General features: G+C 59.3%; 1 protein-coding gene across 1 annotated transcript in view; it reads left to right on the top strand.

The window, feature by feature from the left end:
* The window catches only part of ATG16L2 (autophagy related 16 like 2), a 65,450-nt gene extending 49,632 nt beyond the window's left edge, over positions 1–15,818 (top strand). Inside the window, exons 13-18 of the mRNA XM_045022956.1 lie at positions 2,862–2,982; positions 5,513–5,618; positions 6,503–6,652; positions 7,470–7,517; positions 9,261–9,362; positions 12,777–15,818. Coding sequence (XP_044878891.1) covers positions 2,862–2,982; positions 5,513–5,618; positions 6,503–6,652; positions 7,470–7,517; positions 9,261–9,362; positions 12,777–12,864 — 615 coding nt within the window. The 3' untranslated portion in view covers positions 12,865–15,818. The remainder of the gene's footprint in view (positions 1–2,861; positions 2,983–5,512; positions 5,619–6,502; positions 6,653–7,469; positions 7,518–9,260; positions 9,363–12,776) is intronic.
* The last annotated feature ends 2,053 nt before the right edge of the window (positions 15,819–17,871 follow it).

Below are 17,871 nucleotides of genomic sequence, written 5' to 3'. Positions count from 1 at the left end.
TTGGGGCCCCAGGAGCCCCACAGCCCCCATTGGGGAATCAGAGCCCTGTCTGTGCTTCCCTTCCTTCCCCAGCCAGCTCCAGTCTGCCCAACCCCCTCTGGCCCCTCCTCTCTGCTCAGCCCCTTTCCCGGGCCAGGAGGTCACCTGACCCCTTTGTCTCCAGCACCTTCAGAGGAGGGGCCCAGGCCATCAGTTGCTAGGAGACAGGGTGCCAGGCATTCAGGTGCACTGGCCTTTTGCTTTGCTAGATACTTAAGAACTGCATAGGGGACACTGAGGCACCAACACAGCATTCACAGACCCCAGTAAGACCAGTCCCACTTCGTCACAACGCGGTTGGCGGCCGAAGGGAATTCCTGGTAGCAGGGAGATGCATGCACCATGTGTCCTGCCTCCCCTCCCCCGGCCTGTGCTCCCACCAGTGGGGTGGGTCAGCGAGGAGCAGGCTTGAATGCTGGTAGGGGAGGGCAAGCTGGGAGGGGAGCGACAGCTGGGGGAGAGGCAGGATTCCTGCAGGGATGGAGTTGCATTAACGTGCCGGGCTGCCCGGTGGCTTTAATACCGGCCCGGTGCCTTGCAGCTGGCGCTGAGACCCCGCTGGGGACTGTGCTGTCTGAGCTGGCAGAGACTGGCATGACACGCTGTGATCCCAGGGCCTGATCCTGGGAGGAGCTGCGCCCTGGAGAGCCCGCTGGCTTCAGGCAGGGTCGTAGGTGCTTGCGGCCCAGATCTGCCGAGTTGTCTAGGCTCCCAGCTTCCGATGAAACCCGGGGGAGTTGGGAGCTGAGATACCTGGGAGGCTCTGGGCTTCAGAGCCTCTGGGTGAGGCGCGGGAATCCCCACCCACGTCTGGTGCAGTCATTTAAAATAGTTCCCCGCCCCCCCCCAGCCCTGCTGCAGCTGCTGTCAAAGGCACCGGGGCCAGCGGCTCCGCTGGTGTAAATTGCAAGCACTGCGCTGATTCACCCCGGTAGAGGATCCGGGCCTGGAAGAACACGGAGCCGTTTCCCAAGCCTCGCCGGGCCAGCAGCTCCGGGGTTTGGAGTGACTGTCCCTATACAAGTATCAGAGGGGTAGCCGTGTTAGTCTGGTTCTGTAAAAGCACTTGCATCCGAAGAAGTGGGTATTCACCCACGAAAGCTCATGCTGCAAAACGTCTGTTAGTCTATAAGGTGCCACAGGATTCTTTGCTGCTGTCCCTATACATGCATCTGCGGGCGGAGCCTAAACAAGAGCCCAGCTGAGCCTTCCCACGCGGGCGCTTCCCGGCCACGGCTCTGCACATTCCACCCCTCCCTGCTGGCGTGGCGCCGGCCCCTCGCACGGAACGGGCATCACCAGTGAAGCTTTCAGGCCTTGGATTTCAGTGACTGTCTCCAGGCTGCACAGGCAGATCGGTCCCCCGGGGCTGCCCACGGCGGTCAGATCTAGGCTCCGCGCCCCTTCCTGCAGGGGCGGCTCAGCGCGGGGTTCTCGCAGCACGCCGGCGGCCAGGCTCCCAGGCTCGGTTGGTAGCAGAGCTGAGGCTAGAAAGTGAGGGCGTCAAGCTGGGTAGCCCCATTCCTGCTGGGGCGGAGCTTCAAACCACCTTGGTGCATCCTGTGTTCTGGAGCCACGCGAGCCTGGCTGAGGATCTGTTGCAGCCGGACTGGCTGGTCCCTGGCGTACACTAGAGCAGCCTCAGGGCTGTTCTGTCTCGCGCTCTGCTTCCCCAAGAATAGCTGTGGTGCTGTGCGCTCTAGCTGTGCCCCTGAGCCGAGGGCCGAAAGCAGGTCCTCCCACCTGTTTCTGGGAACAGAAAGGAGCTTTAGCGTAACTGAGAACTAGCTCCCAAGTCTTCTGCCGCTGCTTCCAACCCCCGCCTGCCCATAGAGGAGGAGAAGGACCTGGGTGTTTTGGTCGATCACAAGGTAACTATGAGCCACCAATGTGATGTGGCCATGAAAAAGGCTAGTGCAGCTTTAGGATGCATCAGGCGAAGTGTTTCCCGCAGAGACAGGGAGGTGTTGGTACCGTTATACAAGGCACTGGTGAGACCTCATCTGGAGTATTGTGTGCAGTTCTGGTCTCCCGTGTTTAAGCAAGGTGAATTCAAACTGGAACAGGTACAGAGAAGGGCTACTAGGATGAGCCGAGGAATTGAAAAACCTATCTCATGCAAGGAGGCTCCAGGAACTTGGCTTGTTTAGCCTAAGGAGAGAGATGATTGTTCTCTGTAAATACATCAGAGGGATAAACACCAGGGTGGGGCAGGAGTTATTTAAGTTAAGGGCTGGTGTGGACACAAGAACAAATGGATATAAACTGGCCATCCACAAGGTTAGGCTTGAAATGAGATGAAGGTTTCTAACAGGCACCTTCCTCTGCAGCATGAGGTCACTTGCAGGTTTAAACTAGTGTAAATGGTGGATTCTCTTACTTGAAGGCTTTAAACCATGATCCGAGGACGTCAGTAACTCAGCCAGAGACTAGGGGTCTATTACAGGAGTGGGTGGGTGACGTTCTGTGGCCGGCAGCATGCAGGAGGTCAGACTGGATCATCACGATGGTCCCTTCTGACCTTGAAGTCTAGGAGTCTGTGTATTGGATTCATTATTTGGAATTGCAGAGAGATTGTAATGTTTTAAGTAATTAAAAAAAACAACACAATCCATTTCAGTTCTGCAACAATTCCAGCAGGGGGCAGGGTTGGGCTTTGTTCTGCGAGTCCATAACTGGCTGACTTTTCTGTAACAGGCCCGTTGTGTGTCATTTTCCTTGTTTTGATTTATTTTTTAAAATTAGATTATTGGGAAGAAAATAAAATGGAAAAAAAACCAACTCCTAAACCCCTTAACATCCCCAGCTGTTGTGTTGTCTAGGAGACGCTCACGGGCCATGCTGACAAAGTGACGGCTGCCAAATTCCGCTCCACCCGCCTGCAAGCGGTGACGGGCAGTCGGGACAGGACAGTCAAAGAGTGGGACCTGTGCAAAGGGGCCTGTAAGTAACCGACTTAGCCTTTCCCATGGTGAGTCTTGCCCACATGCTCAGGGTTTACCTGGTCGCCATATTTGGGGTCGGGAAGGAATTTTCCTCCAGGGCAGATTGGCAGAAGCCCTGGGGGTTTTTCACCTTCCTCTGCAGTGAGAGGCACGAGTCACTTGCTGGAGGATTCTCTGCACCTTGAGGTCTTCAAACCACGATTTGAGGACTTCAATAGCTCAGACATAGGTTGGGGTTTGTTACAGGAGTGGGTGGGTGAGATTCTGTGGCCTGCGTTGTGCAGGAGGGTCAGACTAGATGATCATAATGGTCCCTTCTGACCTTAAAGTCTATGAGACTCTGTCGGGTGTAGTGTCCTGTGTCTCACCAGCGACCTCCACTAGGGGGTGTATCAAGTGTGCGTTTGTCCACTGCTGGCAGGGGATGATTATGGTATTGCAGTGGGCAGGGGCGGCTCTAGACATTTTGCCGCCTCAAGCACGGAGGGTCCGCTGAAGCCGCGGGACCAGCGGACCCTCCGCAGGCAAGCCGCTGAAGGCACCCTGCCTGCCGCCCTAGCGGCGACCGGTAGAGTGCCCCCCCGCGGCTTGCCGCCCCAGGCACGCGCTTGGAGCGCCGGTGCCTGTAGCCGCCCCTGTCAGTGTGGTCTAGGCTAGGTTCATGCACAGCCACAGAGTGCGAGGCAGTTCCCTGCATCAACGAGCTTACAATCTGAATGGGGAAACTGAGGCACCGACTGGGGGCGTGACTTGCCTAGGGTCACAGCGGGTCTGTGGCAGAACTGGGACTGGAAGCCAGGTCTCTTGACTCCCGGTCCCGTGCCTTAGTCCAGCGGCTGTTATAGTCGCTAATACTACGGCAGCTGCCGGAGATGCCCCTTTAGTTCAAGGCTTGTGCTTCGGAGCAGACGGTTCTGGGTTCTAGCCTGGATGCACCGTGTGGTTCCCCCAGGACCTCTGAGGTCTGGCTGTGGATCAGTTACGGCAGGTTCTTATGGGCCCGCAGCAGGGACAGCCCGCCCTGCGTGTCTTGGAAAAGCCGGCTAAGGGACTGTTTCGATCACAGTAATTCCCCGGGGCTCCGATCCCCGTTGGGGCCTGTTGTGCTGGGCTCTGGGCACGCAGGGAAGAGACAGTCCCTGTCCCCAAGGCCTGACAGGCTCAAAGTCATGCCCCGGCCGGTGGATGGGGACGTACCCTCCTCACGGGCTTGGATGGCGATGAATTGACTCGGCTCTGTTGCTTCCATGCGGTGGCTTTTTAACTGGGGCCAGGGGCCGTGGAAAGACGAGGGAGAGGAGCAGTCATGGCTGATCACCTGACCGCCCAGGACTCATGCTGGCTGCGCTTTCCTCCACTCGATGGATGAAATGCCTCCCTGGGGGAAGAAAAGCTCTGGCTATCAGTGGCTGGGTGGCGCAGGCATAGGAGGGAGAGTGTGGTCCCGTGGGCAGGGCACAGGACTCAAGTCGGGGGCCTGGCTTCAGTTCCCAGCCCTGCCATCCACTGGCCAATGTGCTCCACTGCCCCGTGCCTCAGTTTCCCCAAGGGAAATGGCCTCTAGAGGGCCCGGTTGGGGGCATTGTCCTGGGCAGTGAAATGAGGAGAGTCTCTGCCCCAGGGGGTTCGCACGCTGGCGTTAGGACAAGCTGGAGCAGGTGGATCAACAGACAGGGTGGGGGACCAGAGCTGGCCGCCTGGCTTTGGGCTGCCGTATTTGCAGAGCGCTGCAGGCCTCGGAGGAGGGCGCTAGGAGCAGGCAGCGCCGTGGCCACTGGTGGGCTGTGGCCGTGGTGGGAGCCAAGTAGCCACCTAACTAGACTAGAGAGTTGGGGGCGGGCCGGTGCTGGGAGTTCGGTGTCCCTTGTCTGTTCGCACCTCGCCTGCGGGTAGAGAACTGCTCCGTGAAGGAACGTTGGGCCTTCTCGCTGTGGGGGACCCTCCCGGGAAATCCGGGGAGCTGCTGTGCCATTGCAGGACCTGCCATCATGCCAGCCCTGGATTTCCCCAGCCCTGGCTGCGGCTCCCCACCCCATTCTTGGAATTCAGCTCTGGCCTTTCCAGCCCCAGGGCTGCTAGTTACGTTGCGATCGCCCTCGAAGGGGCATTAGATCAGGGCCCCATTGGACAAACCCACAGCGGGAGCCGGGGGCAGGATGAGGGTAGCCGTGGTTGGGCCAGGCCGCCCTGAGCAGGGAGTGCCCCAGGCACCGAGCCATCGAGTGGTTCATGCTGAGAACAAACCCAGCCCGTCCCAGGTGAGCTCGTTGTCCGGGATTTGAACTCGGGTCCGGTGCATGGGACCCAATGCCGGGCCCAGCTCCCCTGGGCGGTGTGGGCCGTTCCAGGGGGTCAACGGGTGGTGCTGCCGGGCACAGTGCTCCCTTATGAACGGTCAGCGTTCTCCCTGTGGGTAAAGGGTCTTCCCTGGGAGTTAGCGCGGCCCATAGCGGAGCCCCCGGTGCCCTGGCACTGCCCTGCCAGCCTCGCCCACCCCCCCGTCACTCACGGCCGTGCTGTCCCCACAGGCTGCAGGACCATCAACGTCTTCTCCTACTGCAACGACGTGGTGTGCTGTGACAACGTCATCGTGAGCGGCCACCACGACAAGAAGATCCGCTTCTGGGACAGCAGGTGACTCCCCTCCCTGGGCAAGGTAGCTGCCAGGCAAGGCCACCAGCTGGGCCTTGGGGTCTCTGGGCCCCTTTGCTTGGCACTGGGGAAACAAGCAGGATAAAACACTGTCCTACCATTCTAGAAACACCTCCCTGCCTGACTTCAGACCTGTCCGCCCTGGGATCAGCTTACCCAGCGAGGGCGCTGTTCATTCTCCCTGTTTCACATACGGGGAAACTGAGGCACAGATTGGCTAAGTGCCTCACCCAGGGGCTACGGAGGGAATCGGTGTCGGAGCCGGGGTTAGAACTCAGGAGTCACTCGGGGGCCTGTGCTCCGTCCGGTAGGCCTTGCTGCCCCTCAGTGGGCTGCTAAGCAGTGAGTGGATATTCTCAGACCGGCCTTTCTGGGATGACCTGGTGGTTACGGCTCTGGACTGGAACTTGGGAGAGTCGTGGCTCCCTGCACAAGTCACTCAATGTCTCTGTGCGATTGTCTCTGGCGCACTCGGTGCCTTGTTCCCTGGGCAGCCCCGGGGGGTGGGACGGGCAAGGCGGCCGGCGTGCACCGCAGCGGGTGGGTCACAATCCAGAGTGGCCGGGCGTTTGGCTGCTCAGCGGGTTCCTTCACCGCTGAGTGGGGAGGGCTCTCGTCCGTTCCCTAGCAACGGATCTGTCCGGGTAATTAACTCCCATAATGGAGCCGGGCGGTTCCTAGGTTAGCAGGGACAGAATGTAACTGACAGTCTCTGGCGTGTGGGAGTCCTGGAAGGGGGGATTCGAATGGAACATGGTGGTTCTGATCCACGCGGGCCGTCGGGAGCGGGCAGCCCCCCGGTGGGTTCTCCACGGGACGGCGAAGTCGCTGGCGCGCTAACGAGCCCCTTGTCTGGCGCGCTCCAGGGGGCCCCGATGCACGGAGGTGATCCCGGTCGAGGGGAAGGTCACCTCCCTCCACATCAGCCAGGACCAGATGCACCTGCTGAGCTGCTCCAGGGACAACACCCTGAAGGTCATCGACCTGAAGATGAACAACGTCCGGCAGGTGTTCCGGTGAGTGGTGGGTGGGACCCTAACCCTGAGAGCCTGAGCCAGGCCTGGCCTGACTGACCCCCCCGTGGGTGTAATACTGTCCCCTCCTGAAAGGTTCTCTGCCACCCTTCCAGGACTGGGTCTATTCTCTCCCCCTGTCCTGCTCAGGCACCCCTCCTTCCTGCCCTGATCTGTCTTAGCAGCCGCGGCTCGCACCAGTCCTCAGGCTGCTGATAGGGCAGCGTTCTCCGGGGGAAACTGAGGCACGGGGGGAGTGACTTCCCCAGGGTCATCCAGCAGGGCCAGTGGCAGAGTTGGGAATTGAGTCCAGCTCTGCGTCCTGCCTGCCCTGAGCCCATAGCACCCTCCCTTCAGCGAAGCCGCCCCTCCAGAGCCAGTCGCACTGCTCCTCCAGGAGAGAGGGCCTATGCTGGGCGAGGCCTGGAGTGCCCCCTCTTCCACATCACGGCTGGGCGAGCGGCTGTCTGAGCCTGCCGGGGGCTAGGCCCAAGTGGGTGATGCCACCCAGTGTCCTCGTGGGCTGGCAGAGATGCTGGCGTTACCCTGTCAGAAGAAGCTGGCGCCATCCCGCGCGCCCGCGTCTGGAGCTGGCTGCCCAGGGCGTGGAAGCCGGAGTGTTGGGTCCCTTAGGTTGCAGGGATCTCGTGTCTGAACCCAGAGCCTGGCCCTTTGCCCCACAAGCCAGCAGCTCTCCCCGGGCGGCTTGTATTGAGCAGCGGAGCCTGTCTGGGCCCCGGCCCCGGGCGTGTCACTAGGGGAGCTGTTGCCTTTCGCGAGGGGGCGATGCACGTTCACCAGGGACAGTTTGTGTCTGCAGGGCCGACGGCTTCAGGTGCGGCTCGGACTGGACGAAGGCGATCTTCAGGTGAGCGGGGGTGGGGGTGCTGGCTGTGCTCGGAGCTGTACGCGGCGTCGCGCAGGCTTGGCCCTCCCGCAGGGTGGTAAAGGAGACACCCCCACAGGGGTCACCGGGAGGGGGACTCCTCGCACGAGGGCACATGGTTGTGAACGGAGCTGGGGATCTGCAGCGCCAAGCCCAGCCCGTCCGTTGACACAGCTCTGGGTTATTGTGAGAGAAGGACCCACAGTGTCAGCGAGCCGGGCATAGTGCAGGCACATAATGGGCAAGCGTCCTCCCCGCGGCCCAGCCAGTGCCCCTCACTTCTGCCCCACGGACCCTGCTATCCCAGTCCTGGGCATCACCACCCCCGGCCCAGCCAGTGCCCCTGGCTCCTGCCCCACGGACCCTGCTATCCCAGTCCTGGGCGTCACCACCCCCGGCCCAGCCAGTGCCCCTCACTCCTGCCCCACGGACCCTGCTATCCCAGTCCTGGGCGTCACCACCCCCGGCCCAGCCAGTGCCCCTGGCTCCTGCCCCACGGACCCTGCTATCCCCGTCCTGGGCGTCACCACCCCCGGCCCAGCCAGTGCCCCTCTCTCCTGCCCCATGGACCCTGCTATCCCAGTCCTGGGCGTCACCACCCCTGGCCCAGCCAGTGCCCCTCTCTCCTGCCCCATGGACCCTGCTATCCCAGTCCTGGGCGTCACCACCCCTGGCCCAGCCAGTGCCCCTGGCTCCTGCCCCACGGACCCTGCTATCCCAGTCCTGGGCGTCACCACCCCCGGCCCAGCCAGTGCCCCTGGCTCCTGACCTGAACTCTGCTCACACCCCAGTCTGTGGCTGTGGCAGGATCTCGGTGTGGGAAGTTGTCTCCACCCCCGCCCCCGTCACCGCCCAGCCCAAGCTATGGACGGGGTGGGAGGTGGAGGCGAAAAGGGGTCTCGTTGCTCCCTTTCTGGGCTGTATAGACCCTACCCTGCTCTTGACCCTGACCGGGGTGCCAGCAGGTTGACCCTGGAGGAGGAATCCCAGGAGCCGGGGGGAGCCCCTGGGAGGCTGCTGGCAGCTTTCCCCATGAGCAGCTCCTCCTGCATCCCGCCAAGAGCAGGGCCCTGCATTCTCCTGAACAGCCAAAGGGCAGTTTCCCAGCACACGGGCTCTTCAGCTGGGGATCTGCCCTGCTGCTCCACCCCTGCTCCCTTGCAGTGGCAAGCTCACCGGCCCCCCCAGGCCTCCCAGAGGTGAGCTTGCAATGGCTCTTCCCCGTCTCTAGGCCAGGCAGCTGGCTCCCAGCTCCATCGCACGCTCTAGGTGGATGGCTTCTGCTTGTTGCCGTGGCTATTCTGCTGTCCTTGAGACAGCGGTTGTCTCCCACCTGCTCCTCGATTTTCTTTCCGGCTGTTTTTGAGGGAGAGGGAGGTTCCCAAGATTCTTTGCTGGTGCCTGCGGGTGATGAATGAACAGCCTGCAATGTGGGCTGCAGCTACCCTTTGTCTGCCCCGGGCTTGCAGAGCTGTGGCCATTAGAAACTCTAAAACTCTCCAGCCCTTTTGGTTAAGCAGCATCCTCCTGCAGCAGGGAGTTCCACAGGTTTGCTGCACTCTCTTGTCTCAATGTACTTCTCTGGATAGAGCTCCCAAACCCTGGGGTGGATTCTGTGCCTCTCTGGACTGGAGTCCCAATGTCATGTGCCAGTGTCAAAGAACCAGCGGAGGAGTCTCTGCATGCTGAGCTTACACTCTTCTCTGTTCCTTGTCCCCCGTCTAGCCCTGATAAGAGTTACGCGCTGGTGGGCTCCTCGGATGGCGCCCTCTACCTCTGGAACATGGAGAGCGGGAAGCTGGAAACGATCCTGTCTGGGGAGCACAGGTGATGCTCCGCTGGCCTGTAGGGCAGGTTGCTCTGCTAAAGGGGCTAGGCTGAGTGCATTAAACCAGGATCCTGGGGACGGGACAGCACCGGAGGCAGCAGGGGGTCAGATCAGGAGGGAGGGGAGCCTGCTCTGGCCGGTCCCGAGGGGAAGGAATACAGCACAACGGCCCAGTCGGGAACAGACCAGGCTCCTGGGACACAGTCGATCAAGGTTTTGTTCACCATCTTTATTAATGATCGGGAGGATGGGATGAATTGCACCCTCAGCAAGTTCGTAGATGACACTAAACTGGAGGGAGCGGTGGATATGCTGGAGGGTAGGGATAGGGTCCCGAGTGACCTAGACAAATTAGAGGATTGGGCCAAAAGAAACCTGATGAGGTTCAACAAGGACAAGTGCAGAGTCCTGCACTTAGGAAGGAAGAATCCCAGGCACTGCTACAGACTAGGGACCGACTGGCTAAGCAGCAGTTCTGCAGAAAAGGACCTAGGGGTTACAGTGGACGAGAAGCTAGATAGGAGTCAGCAGTGGGCCCTTGTTGCCAAGAAGGCCAAAGGCCTATTGGGCTCCATTAGTAGGAGCATTGCCAGCAGATTGAGGGACGTGATCATTCCCCTCTATTCAGCACTGGTGAGGCCACACCTGGAATATTGCGTCCAGTTTTGGTCTCCCCACTACAGAAGGGATGTGGACAAATTGGAGAGAGTCCAGCAGAGGGCAACAAAAATGATCAGAGGGCTGGGACACATGACTTACGAGGAGAGGCTGAGGGAACTGGGGTTATTTAGTCTGCAGAAGAGTGAGGGGGGATTTGATAGCTGCTTTTAACTACCTGAAAGGGAGGTTCCAAAGAGGATGGAGCTCGGCTGTTCTCAGTGGTGGCAGATGACAGAACAAGGAGCAATGGTCTCAAGTTGCAGTGGGGGAGGTCTAGGTTGGATATTAGGAAATACTATTTCACTAGGAGGGTGGTGAAGCACTGGAATGGGTTCCCTAGGGAGGTGGTGGAATCTCCTTCCTTAGAGGTTTTTAAGGCTCGGCTTGACCAAGCCCTGGCTGGGATGATTTAGTTGGGGTTGGTCCTGCTTTGAGCAGGGGGTTGGACTCGATACCTCCTGAGGTCCCGTCCAACCCTGATATTCTGTGATTCTCAGGTGCATTAGGGGGAGTGGGCTGGCGGGGCCAGGGAGCCTGGGAAAGAGGCTTTGTAGAAAGGCCTGTCTAGGGCACCCTGGAGGGGCCCACATTTTGGGGGAGGGGCGGATGCAACCCCTGCTCAGCCAGAGCCCGAGAAAACGGGGTGCAGGGTTAGTGCACAGGACACTGGGGAGCTTTAGAGAGTGGGGGTGAAGCTGTTTCCACCATAGTGAGTGTGTGATGGGGTCCCAACAGCCCCCACGGATCCCCCCTCCCTGGTGGGGGAGTTGTGTTGTATGTAAGAGAGCAGTATGACTGCTCAGAGCTCCAGTATGAAACTGCAGAAAAACCTGAGTGTCTCTGGATTAAATTTAGAAGTATGAACAACAAGGGTAATGTTGTGGTGGGAGTCTGCTACAGACCACCAGACCAGGGGGATGAGGTGGATGAGGCTTTCTTCCAGCAACTAAGAGAAGTTGCTAGATCGCAGGCCCTGGTTCTCATGGGTGACTTTAATCACCCCGATATCTGCTGGGAGAGCAATACAGCAGTGCACAGACAATCCAGGAAGTTTCTGGAAAGTGTAGGGGACAATTTCCTGGTGCAAGTGCTGGAGGAACCAACTAGGGGAAAAGCTCTTCTTGACCTGCTGCTCACAAACAGGGAAGAAATAGTAGAGGAAGCAATAGTGGATGGGAACCTGGGAGGCATTGACCATGAGATGGTCGAGTTCAGGATCCTGACACAAGGAAGAAAGGAGAGCAGTAGAACAGAGACTCTGAACTTCAGAAAAGCAGACTTCGACTCCCTCAGGGAACTGATGGGCAAGGTCCCCTGGGAGAATAACATGACGGGGAAAGGAGTCTTCCCCTCTATTCAGCACTGGTGAGGCCACACCTGGAATATTGTGTCCAGTTTTGGTCTCCCCACTATAGAAGGGATGTGGACAAATTGGAGAGAGGCCAGCAGAGGGCAACGAAAATGATCAGAGGGCTGGGACACATGACTTATGAGGAGAGGCTGAGGGAACTGGGATTGTTTAGCCTGCAGAAGAGAAGAATGAGGGGGGATTTGATAGCTGCTTTCAACTACCTGAAAGGAGGTTCCAAGGAGGATGGATCTAGACTGTTCTCAGTGGTAGAAGATGACAAAACAAGGAGCAATGGTCTCAAGTTGCAGAGGGGGAGGTTTAGGTTGGACATTAGGAAAAACTTTTTCACTAGTAGGGTGGTGAGGAACTGGAATCCGTTACCTAGGGAGGTGGTGGAATCTCCTTCCTTAGAGGTCTTTAAGGTCAGGCTTGACAAAGCCCTGGATGGGATGATTTAGTTGGGGTTGGTCCTGCTCTGAGCAGGGGGTTGGACTAGATACCTCCTGAGGTCCCTTCCAACCCTGAGATTCTGTGATTCTATGATTCACGGGCCCATCCCTGCAGTCTTCATCTCCTTTCCAAGGGTCCAGTTGTGCTGCAGGCTGTACTGTGGGATCCTCCCCATGCCCACGTCCTTATCCCCGGCCCCAAGACTTGCACGTGGGCTGTGCTTTAATCCACAGGGGAAGCTTTACAGATCTGGGTGCTGGGTGATTGGGTTCGTGTTATTGCCTCCTAGGGAGGAGGACAGGGCGACCCAGTGGTTAAGGGAGGGGACTGGGAGCCAGGACGCCTGGCTTCTCTGCCCTGCTCTTCCACCAACTCAATACGTGATCGCTTAACTTCTCCGTGCCTCGGTTTCCCCATTTGAGAAAGCTAATATCACTGATGGGGAAACTGAGGCACCGGGCGATGAGGTGACCTGCCCAAGGTCACCCGGCAGGCCAGTGGCAGAGCCAGGACTAGAACCCAGGTTTCCGAACTCCTGTGCAGGTGCTCCAGACACTAGGCGACCCTGCCTCTGCAATACCTTGGGCAGATCCTCAGCAGGAGTAAATCAGGGGCCAGTGAAGCTGTGCTGGTTTACGCCATTCACAGATCTGCCCCCTCAGTTGACTGTCATACTATCCCCATCGTTCCTGGGGTAACTACTCCTCGTTTGCTGACGGGAGAGTGGTGTGAGCGCAGGACTGGGAGCCAGGAACTCCTGCGTTCTACTCTGGCCCAAGCCCTCCAGGGCTTTGGCCAAGCCACTTAACTTAGCCACTTAACTTAGCCGTGCCTCACTGGGATAACAGCATCTCTACCCCCATGGCACTACTAGAGAGCCCCAGATGGGAAGGGTGGGCCCTTGTTAGCATCCTGTTAATTCTCCTTGCCTGTGTCCTTGTCCCCCATCCAGGGCCTCCGTGAATGCCGTGGCGTGGTGCTTCTCGGGCCAGTGCGTTGTGAGTGTGGACCAGGCGAAGAAGGTGGTGCTCTGGAAATAGGGCTCAGCATGATGCTGGGCTGCGGAGGAGGAATCCAGAGAGGACACCAGCCCCTCCTTTATCTGCAGCCCTGCCCGGGCCCTGCTGCTACTGTTCGGCTCCCAAGGACCGAAGCAGCCAGGGCTGGAGGGTGGACAAGGTCCCGGAGGGGCAGAGGTGGGGTTAGACGCTGCACCGGCTGCTCTCCAAAGACCTCCGCCTCCACTAGCAACGGCAGCCGGGGCACTTCGCAGGACGCTGACGCTGTGTAAAAGGAAGATTAGAAAACCAAGGGCAAGTTTTCTATCTCAGACAGCGGGAGCGGGAGGCTGCTGGGCCAGCGTCTGAGGAACGGGCCCGTCGTGCCTGCGGAGGGCGGACGTACCCACCGGACTCCGGCGATGGGACGTTCAGGAGGAGGAGGAGCAGTTTGTGCCTGGCACTTAACCCTGAGGCAGGGGGTGACAGGCTCACTCTTGCGTCTGGGGGCCCGGGCGTGAGGATTCGGCGTTTCCAATGCGCTTGAGCGGCCACGCTGCATTGTAAGCCTGGAGCCAGGTCTCTCGGCCACGCTAATGCGTCCGCACGGCCTGGCGCAGCGCTTCTGACCCGGGTCTGCGGCCTGAGCTGCGTCCACACTGCAGAAGGATGGGGCTGAGCCCGAGTCCCAGCAGGACTTGGACTCTGACCCACCCCCAGCAGGGCCCTAGGACGCTTGCTGACCCTAGTCAGGCTCGCATGTGTGGACGGAAGCAGAGCTCGGCTCCAGCCCGAGTCCGAGCCAGGGCTTAGTGTGCAGTGCAGACGTACCCAAGGGGTTAGTGAGCCGGGTCTCGGCTCTGCCCAATCGGTGCCTCCCACAGGCGACTGAGGCTAACTCTGCCCGAGCGGGAGAGGAGTGAGGTCCCGGACCCAGCGCAGCCCGTGGCCATATCCCGTTAACTGCAGTGGGACGAGGAGAGGGGGCTGCTTTGGGAATAGTGGATGGCCCCTTGGGACACCAGGGAGCACCATCTCCGTGGCCTGGGCAGTCATGCCAAGCCAAGAGCCATAGACGTCACCCTTGTGGGCTCCAGACAAGACCCCTGGGCACTTTCCCCCAGGAGTGAGCCACTGAGCGACTGTCTCCTCTCATCCCTTCCTGCCTCTGCTCGGTGGTTCTAAACTGTGCCTGGGGGCATCCCCGGTGCAGTCCAATCCCTGATCTGATTCCACACGGGCAATGGCAAAGCAGGGCTGGGGGGCGGGATCTGATCCCCTGAGCTCAGCCCGCTCCGCCATGCGAACCAAGGAGTTCGTTTGTCAGCCCGAATAATCTTTGTGCCTTTTGAGCGTTTGCCTGCCGGGGGAGAGGCCCCTGCTGGGAGCGCAGGGCACGGCCCTGGGTGGGTGTGTGCACCAGGCTCATCCGGGTCGAGATGCCCCTGCCGTGTGGCAGATTGTGCCATGGCCGTACAGCTGACGGGCAGGGCATGGCCAGGTGGAACACATGTGCAGCGGGCTGCACCAGGCAGGACCCCACCAGTCCTGCTGCTGAATGTGCCCCTGCCATGCATGGGGGGGCGAGACCCGCCAGGGCACTTAGATATATCTGGTTAATGCCCCCCCAACTGTGCCAGGCATTGGCCGTGTGAGGTTCCTAGGTCAGTGGCAGGAGAAGGCCCAGTAGCGTCTAGTCCTCGCACTCCTTCTCTGGGACTGTAATGTCATGGCAGCGGTGTCCTGTGAATACAGCTTTAAAACACGGTCTGGATTTCTAGGCTTCTTTTCCCCAGGCGCTAACTCTCCTTCGGTGCCCAGCCTCTTGGAGGAGAGCCCCGGCAGCTGCAGAGCCAGGCCGCCCACCGAGGAGTTACTCATCGTTGTTTTATGGAGGTCGAGTGCTCCTCAAAGGCACCGGTTTCAGTGACCCCAGAGACTGATGTCCTCTGGCCACAGAACGGGCATAGTAGGAACGCAGCCCTCCCCCACTGATGCCCTTTAGCCCTGACCTAGAGAGATCAGGTCTCCCTGCACTGCTGTGTGGGAGTTGGGTGCTCCACTCCAGAGGCAGCTGCATTTTGATGGTGCTGCTCATCCAACGCTCTGGGAGCTTTTGCCGTGGAAGGAGCTGTAGAATTTCAAGGGGTGCTAGTCTCCCGTCCCGTCCATCCCGTCCCGTCCCCCCCCCCCCCCGTTCAGATGCCGGGATACACTAAAAAGGCCCACACGGACAGAGATAAAGAGCTGAGCGCTGACTATCCCCTGGGCTGGGCAGGTGAAATCCACACAGGGGCTGGCAGTTTGCCCAACACACGTGCCAAGGGCTCCCTATTTCGTGCCTGCAATTTACATGAGCTGCTGTGGCGCTGCTGGTGATTTATCCCGCGTCGACGACGTGATTGCTAGCGTCACGCATGTTGCTGATCCTGCGGGCTGGCCCGCCTGTCTTGCTTTGTGGGGGTGCTGCTGCAATGACCTGTGTACAACTGCCTTCTACTGCAGGGAATCCGCCATCCTCAGCTGTGTGTCATAGCCTCTCCAGTGCTAATGGAGATTCTCATTTAGCTCACGAGGCAGGACCCTTTGTCGTTAGAGCAGGAGGATGAGAGTTATGTGCCGGCCAGCTCCGTGATTGTTCTGTGTCGTCGTGTGTGGCATAGTGACAACCAGGATCTGTTGTTTCAGCACCTCCAATCCCTGTGGGGAGAGCCAAGGAGCGGGAGAGTTGCTGTGGGGTTTGCCATCGTCCCGGGATCAGGCCCATGACCCAAATAATAAACACTTTCCCCTGAGCCACCCCGCCTTCCCTGCATTCAATGAACCTTGCACACCTTCCCTCCCCCGACACGAGATGGGTCCAGTTGCATAAATGAGGAAACTGAGGCACAAAAGGCAAGAGCCTTGCCCCAGGTCCCGCTGCCAGCCAGTAGCAAAAGAACCCAGGCGTCCTGATGCTGGGTTCCAGGCTTTAACCGTTCTGTAGCTCACAGGCTGAGGATGTCTTTCCTCTCTGCCCATGACCAGTGAGTGGCACATGTAAGACAGGGCAGTGCTTAACAGGGTCTTCTCCCAGAGCCTGTCACGCTGCCCTGGGGGCAGCGCTTGTTCGGTGCCAGCGATCTCACATGCAGAAGCTCCTCCCCGACCCAGCCTAGGGCTGGTGGAGGATCAAAGTGAGCGCCCGGGGCGCTGTGCTGGCTAAGAGGGTTAGTGCAACCCAGCGAGGTCGAGCAGGGCGGTGGTAGCGTCTCTGTGTACGGCGTCGGCCGACCATTACTGGAGCCCGTGTCCAGGTCTGGTGTCCGCACGTTACCACAACGGGACAGCTGAGGAGAGAACAAAGCGAAGGGTCAGGGACAGCTTGAGTCTAAAAGACGCTTGGGCACATGCAGACGTTATAGGCCCCAGGAGTCACTGGGTGAGGGCTCAGGCTAGACACTCAGAATGTTCCCCGCTGGCCATCCCGCCTACGGACCTATGTGTCATCTTCCCAGCCCGTTGCTCCAGCAGCCTCCCCTCTAGCCGTGGAGCTGAGTCTGGGACTCAGACCCGGCCGAAAACCCTACTGCTGCATCTTTGCTGCTGGCTGGTTCCTCTATCAGAGCAGCGCCCCCTACTGAGGGCTTGGCTCAGCTGCCCTGGTCCGCTCCTGCAGGTATCTAGGTACCATGGCATCTACCTTAGGTACCTACCTGGCCCTCGTCACCGTAGTATCTGAGCGTCTCTCACTCTGCAGTGTATTTAGCCCCGCAACACCCCTCTGAGGTAGGGCAGGGCTGTCCAGACAGGGAAACTGAGGCACAGCAAGGCTAACTGACTGGCCCAATGTCAGAGTGCTTCACTCGCACTGCCTCTACACATGAAACCATTCATCACAATGCTGAGCACCTACCGGAGACAAGGCCTTCCATTGCAGTGCAAGGCGCTGTCTTAATATCCGCTAGCCCAGAGTCGTTCCGGAGTGCGGCACGTAAGGGGAGAAGAAGCCGGTTCCTTCACTCCCCAGCTGCCCTTAGTTTTCAGTGGCTGCATTTCAAAAGGCCCCCGGCTGCATTTCCAATCAGCCCCTGCTGGCGAAGTGACCAGGCGTTACTGCAAAGCAGCCCTTCGCCTTTTCCAAGGTGTTTGTTCCATTGGGGCACGTCCCGCCTCCTGCTCCCAACCCTCTGCTTTCTCCTGCTCTGTGCTGCAGCCTTTTGCGGGAAAGCTCAGCCCGGATGCACAGATCAGAGCAGCCCAAGGGAGCAGCTGCTGACGGTTTAGCAGTGAATGGGATGGGGCAGGTTGCTGGGTGGTCCCTGGGATACAGGCTGCAGCATGGGCGAGGGGGCTGTTTTGACTCCAGCCAAGCTTTCGGGGTGCATGGCTCCCTGGCTCTGGAGCGGGGAGCTGGCAATCAGTGCTCCTGGCTCAGAGGAGCAGTCGCCTACAGGGAGGAGGGGAAGCAGAGCAGGAGAGCACGGAAGGGGCATGTGGGCAGAGAGGCCCCTCTGGGCTCCTGGCTCCCCAAGGACCTGAATGCACCATGGCAGGTGAGCGCGGCCCCCCTTGGTGAGGTTAAGCTGCAATACCCATGTGAGACAGGGATTCTCTCCTCGTTTTACAGCTGGGGGGGTGCCAATCAGCTTCCCAGCAGTTACACAAGACACCTGGGGCAGAGCTGGAGCGTGAACCGAGCTCCCCTGAGTCCCAGCCAGGTGCTTTACCCACTAGGCCACCCTATCACACAGCCTCGCTTGCCCGCACCTTCAGATTGCCAGGGTTTGCCAGCACCTGGGCAAAACAGCGGTTTTGTTATGATGCACCCAGGGTTCCTACTCCCAGCTCTGAGTAGCTCCCAGCAAGGCCCTGAACTGCCTGCTTCAGTTCATGCGCACAGCGGGGCTAAGATAGCAGGGGAGATAAAGCCAGTTAATATTTGTTTAGCGCTTTGCAAACATCAGTGGCTCATTTCTGTTTGGAGGAAATCTAATGTGAGGAGGCTGTTAAAGGCCGCTGTCAAATTCTGCACGATGCTGGTTCCTCCGGGTGTCTGAAATGGGCCGG

This window comes from Mauremys mutica, chromosome 1 (assembly GCF_020497125.1).
Source record: "Mauremys mutica isolate MM-2020 ecotype Southern chromosome 1, ASM2049712v1, whole genome shotgun sequence".
Taxonomy (NCBI): Eukaryota; Metazoa; Chordata; order Testudines; family Geoemydidae; genus Mauremys; species Mauremys mutica.
This window is presented reverse-complemented; position numbering and strand designations above follow the sequence as displayed.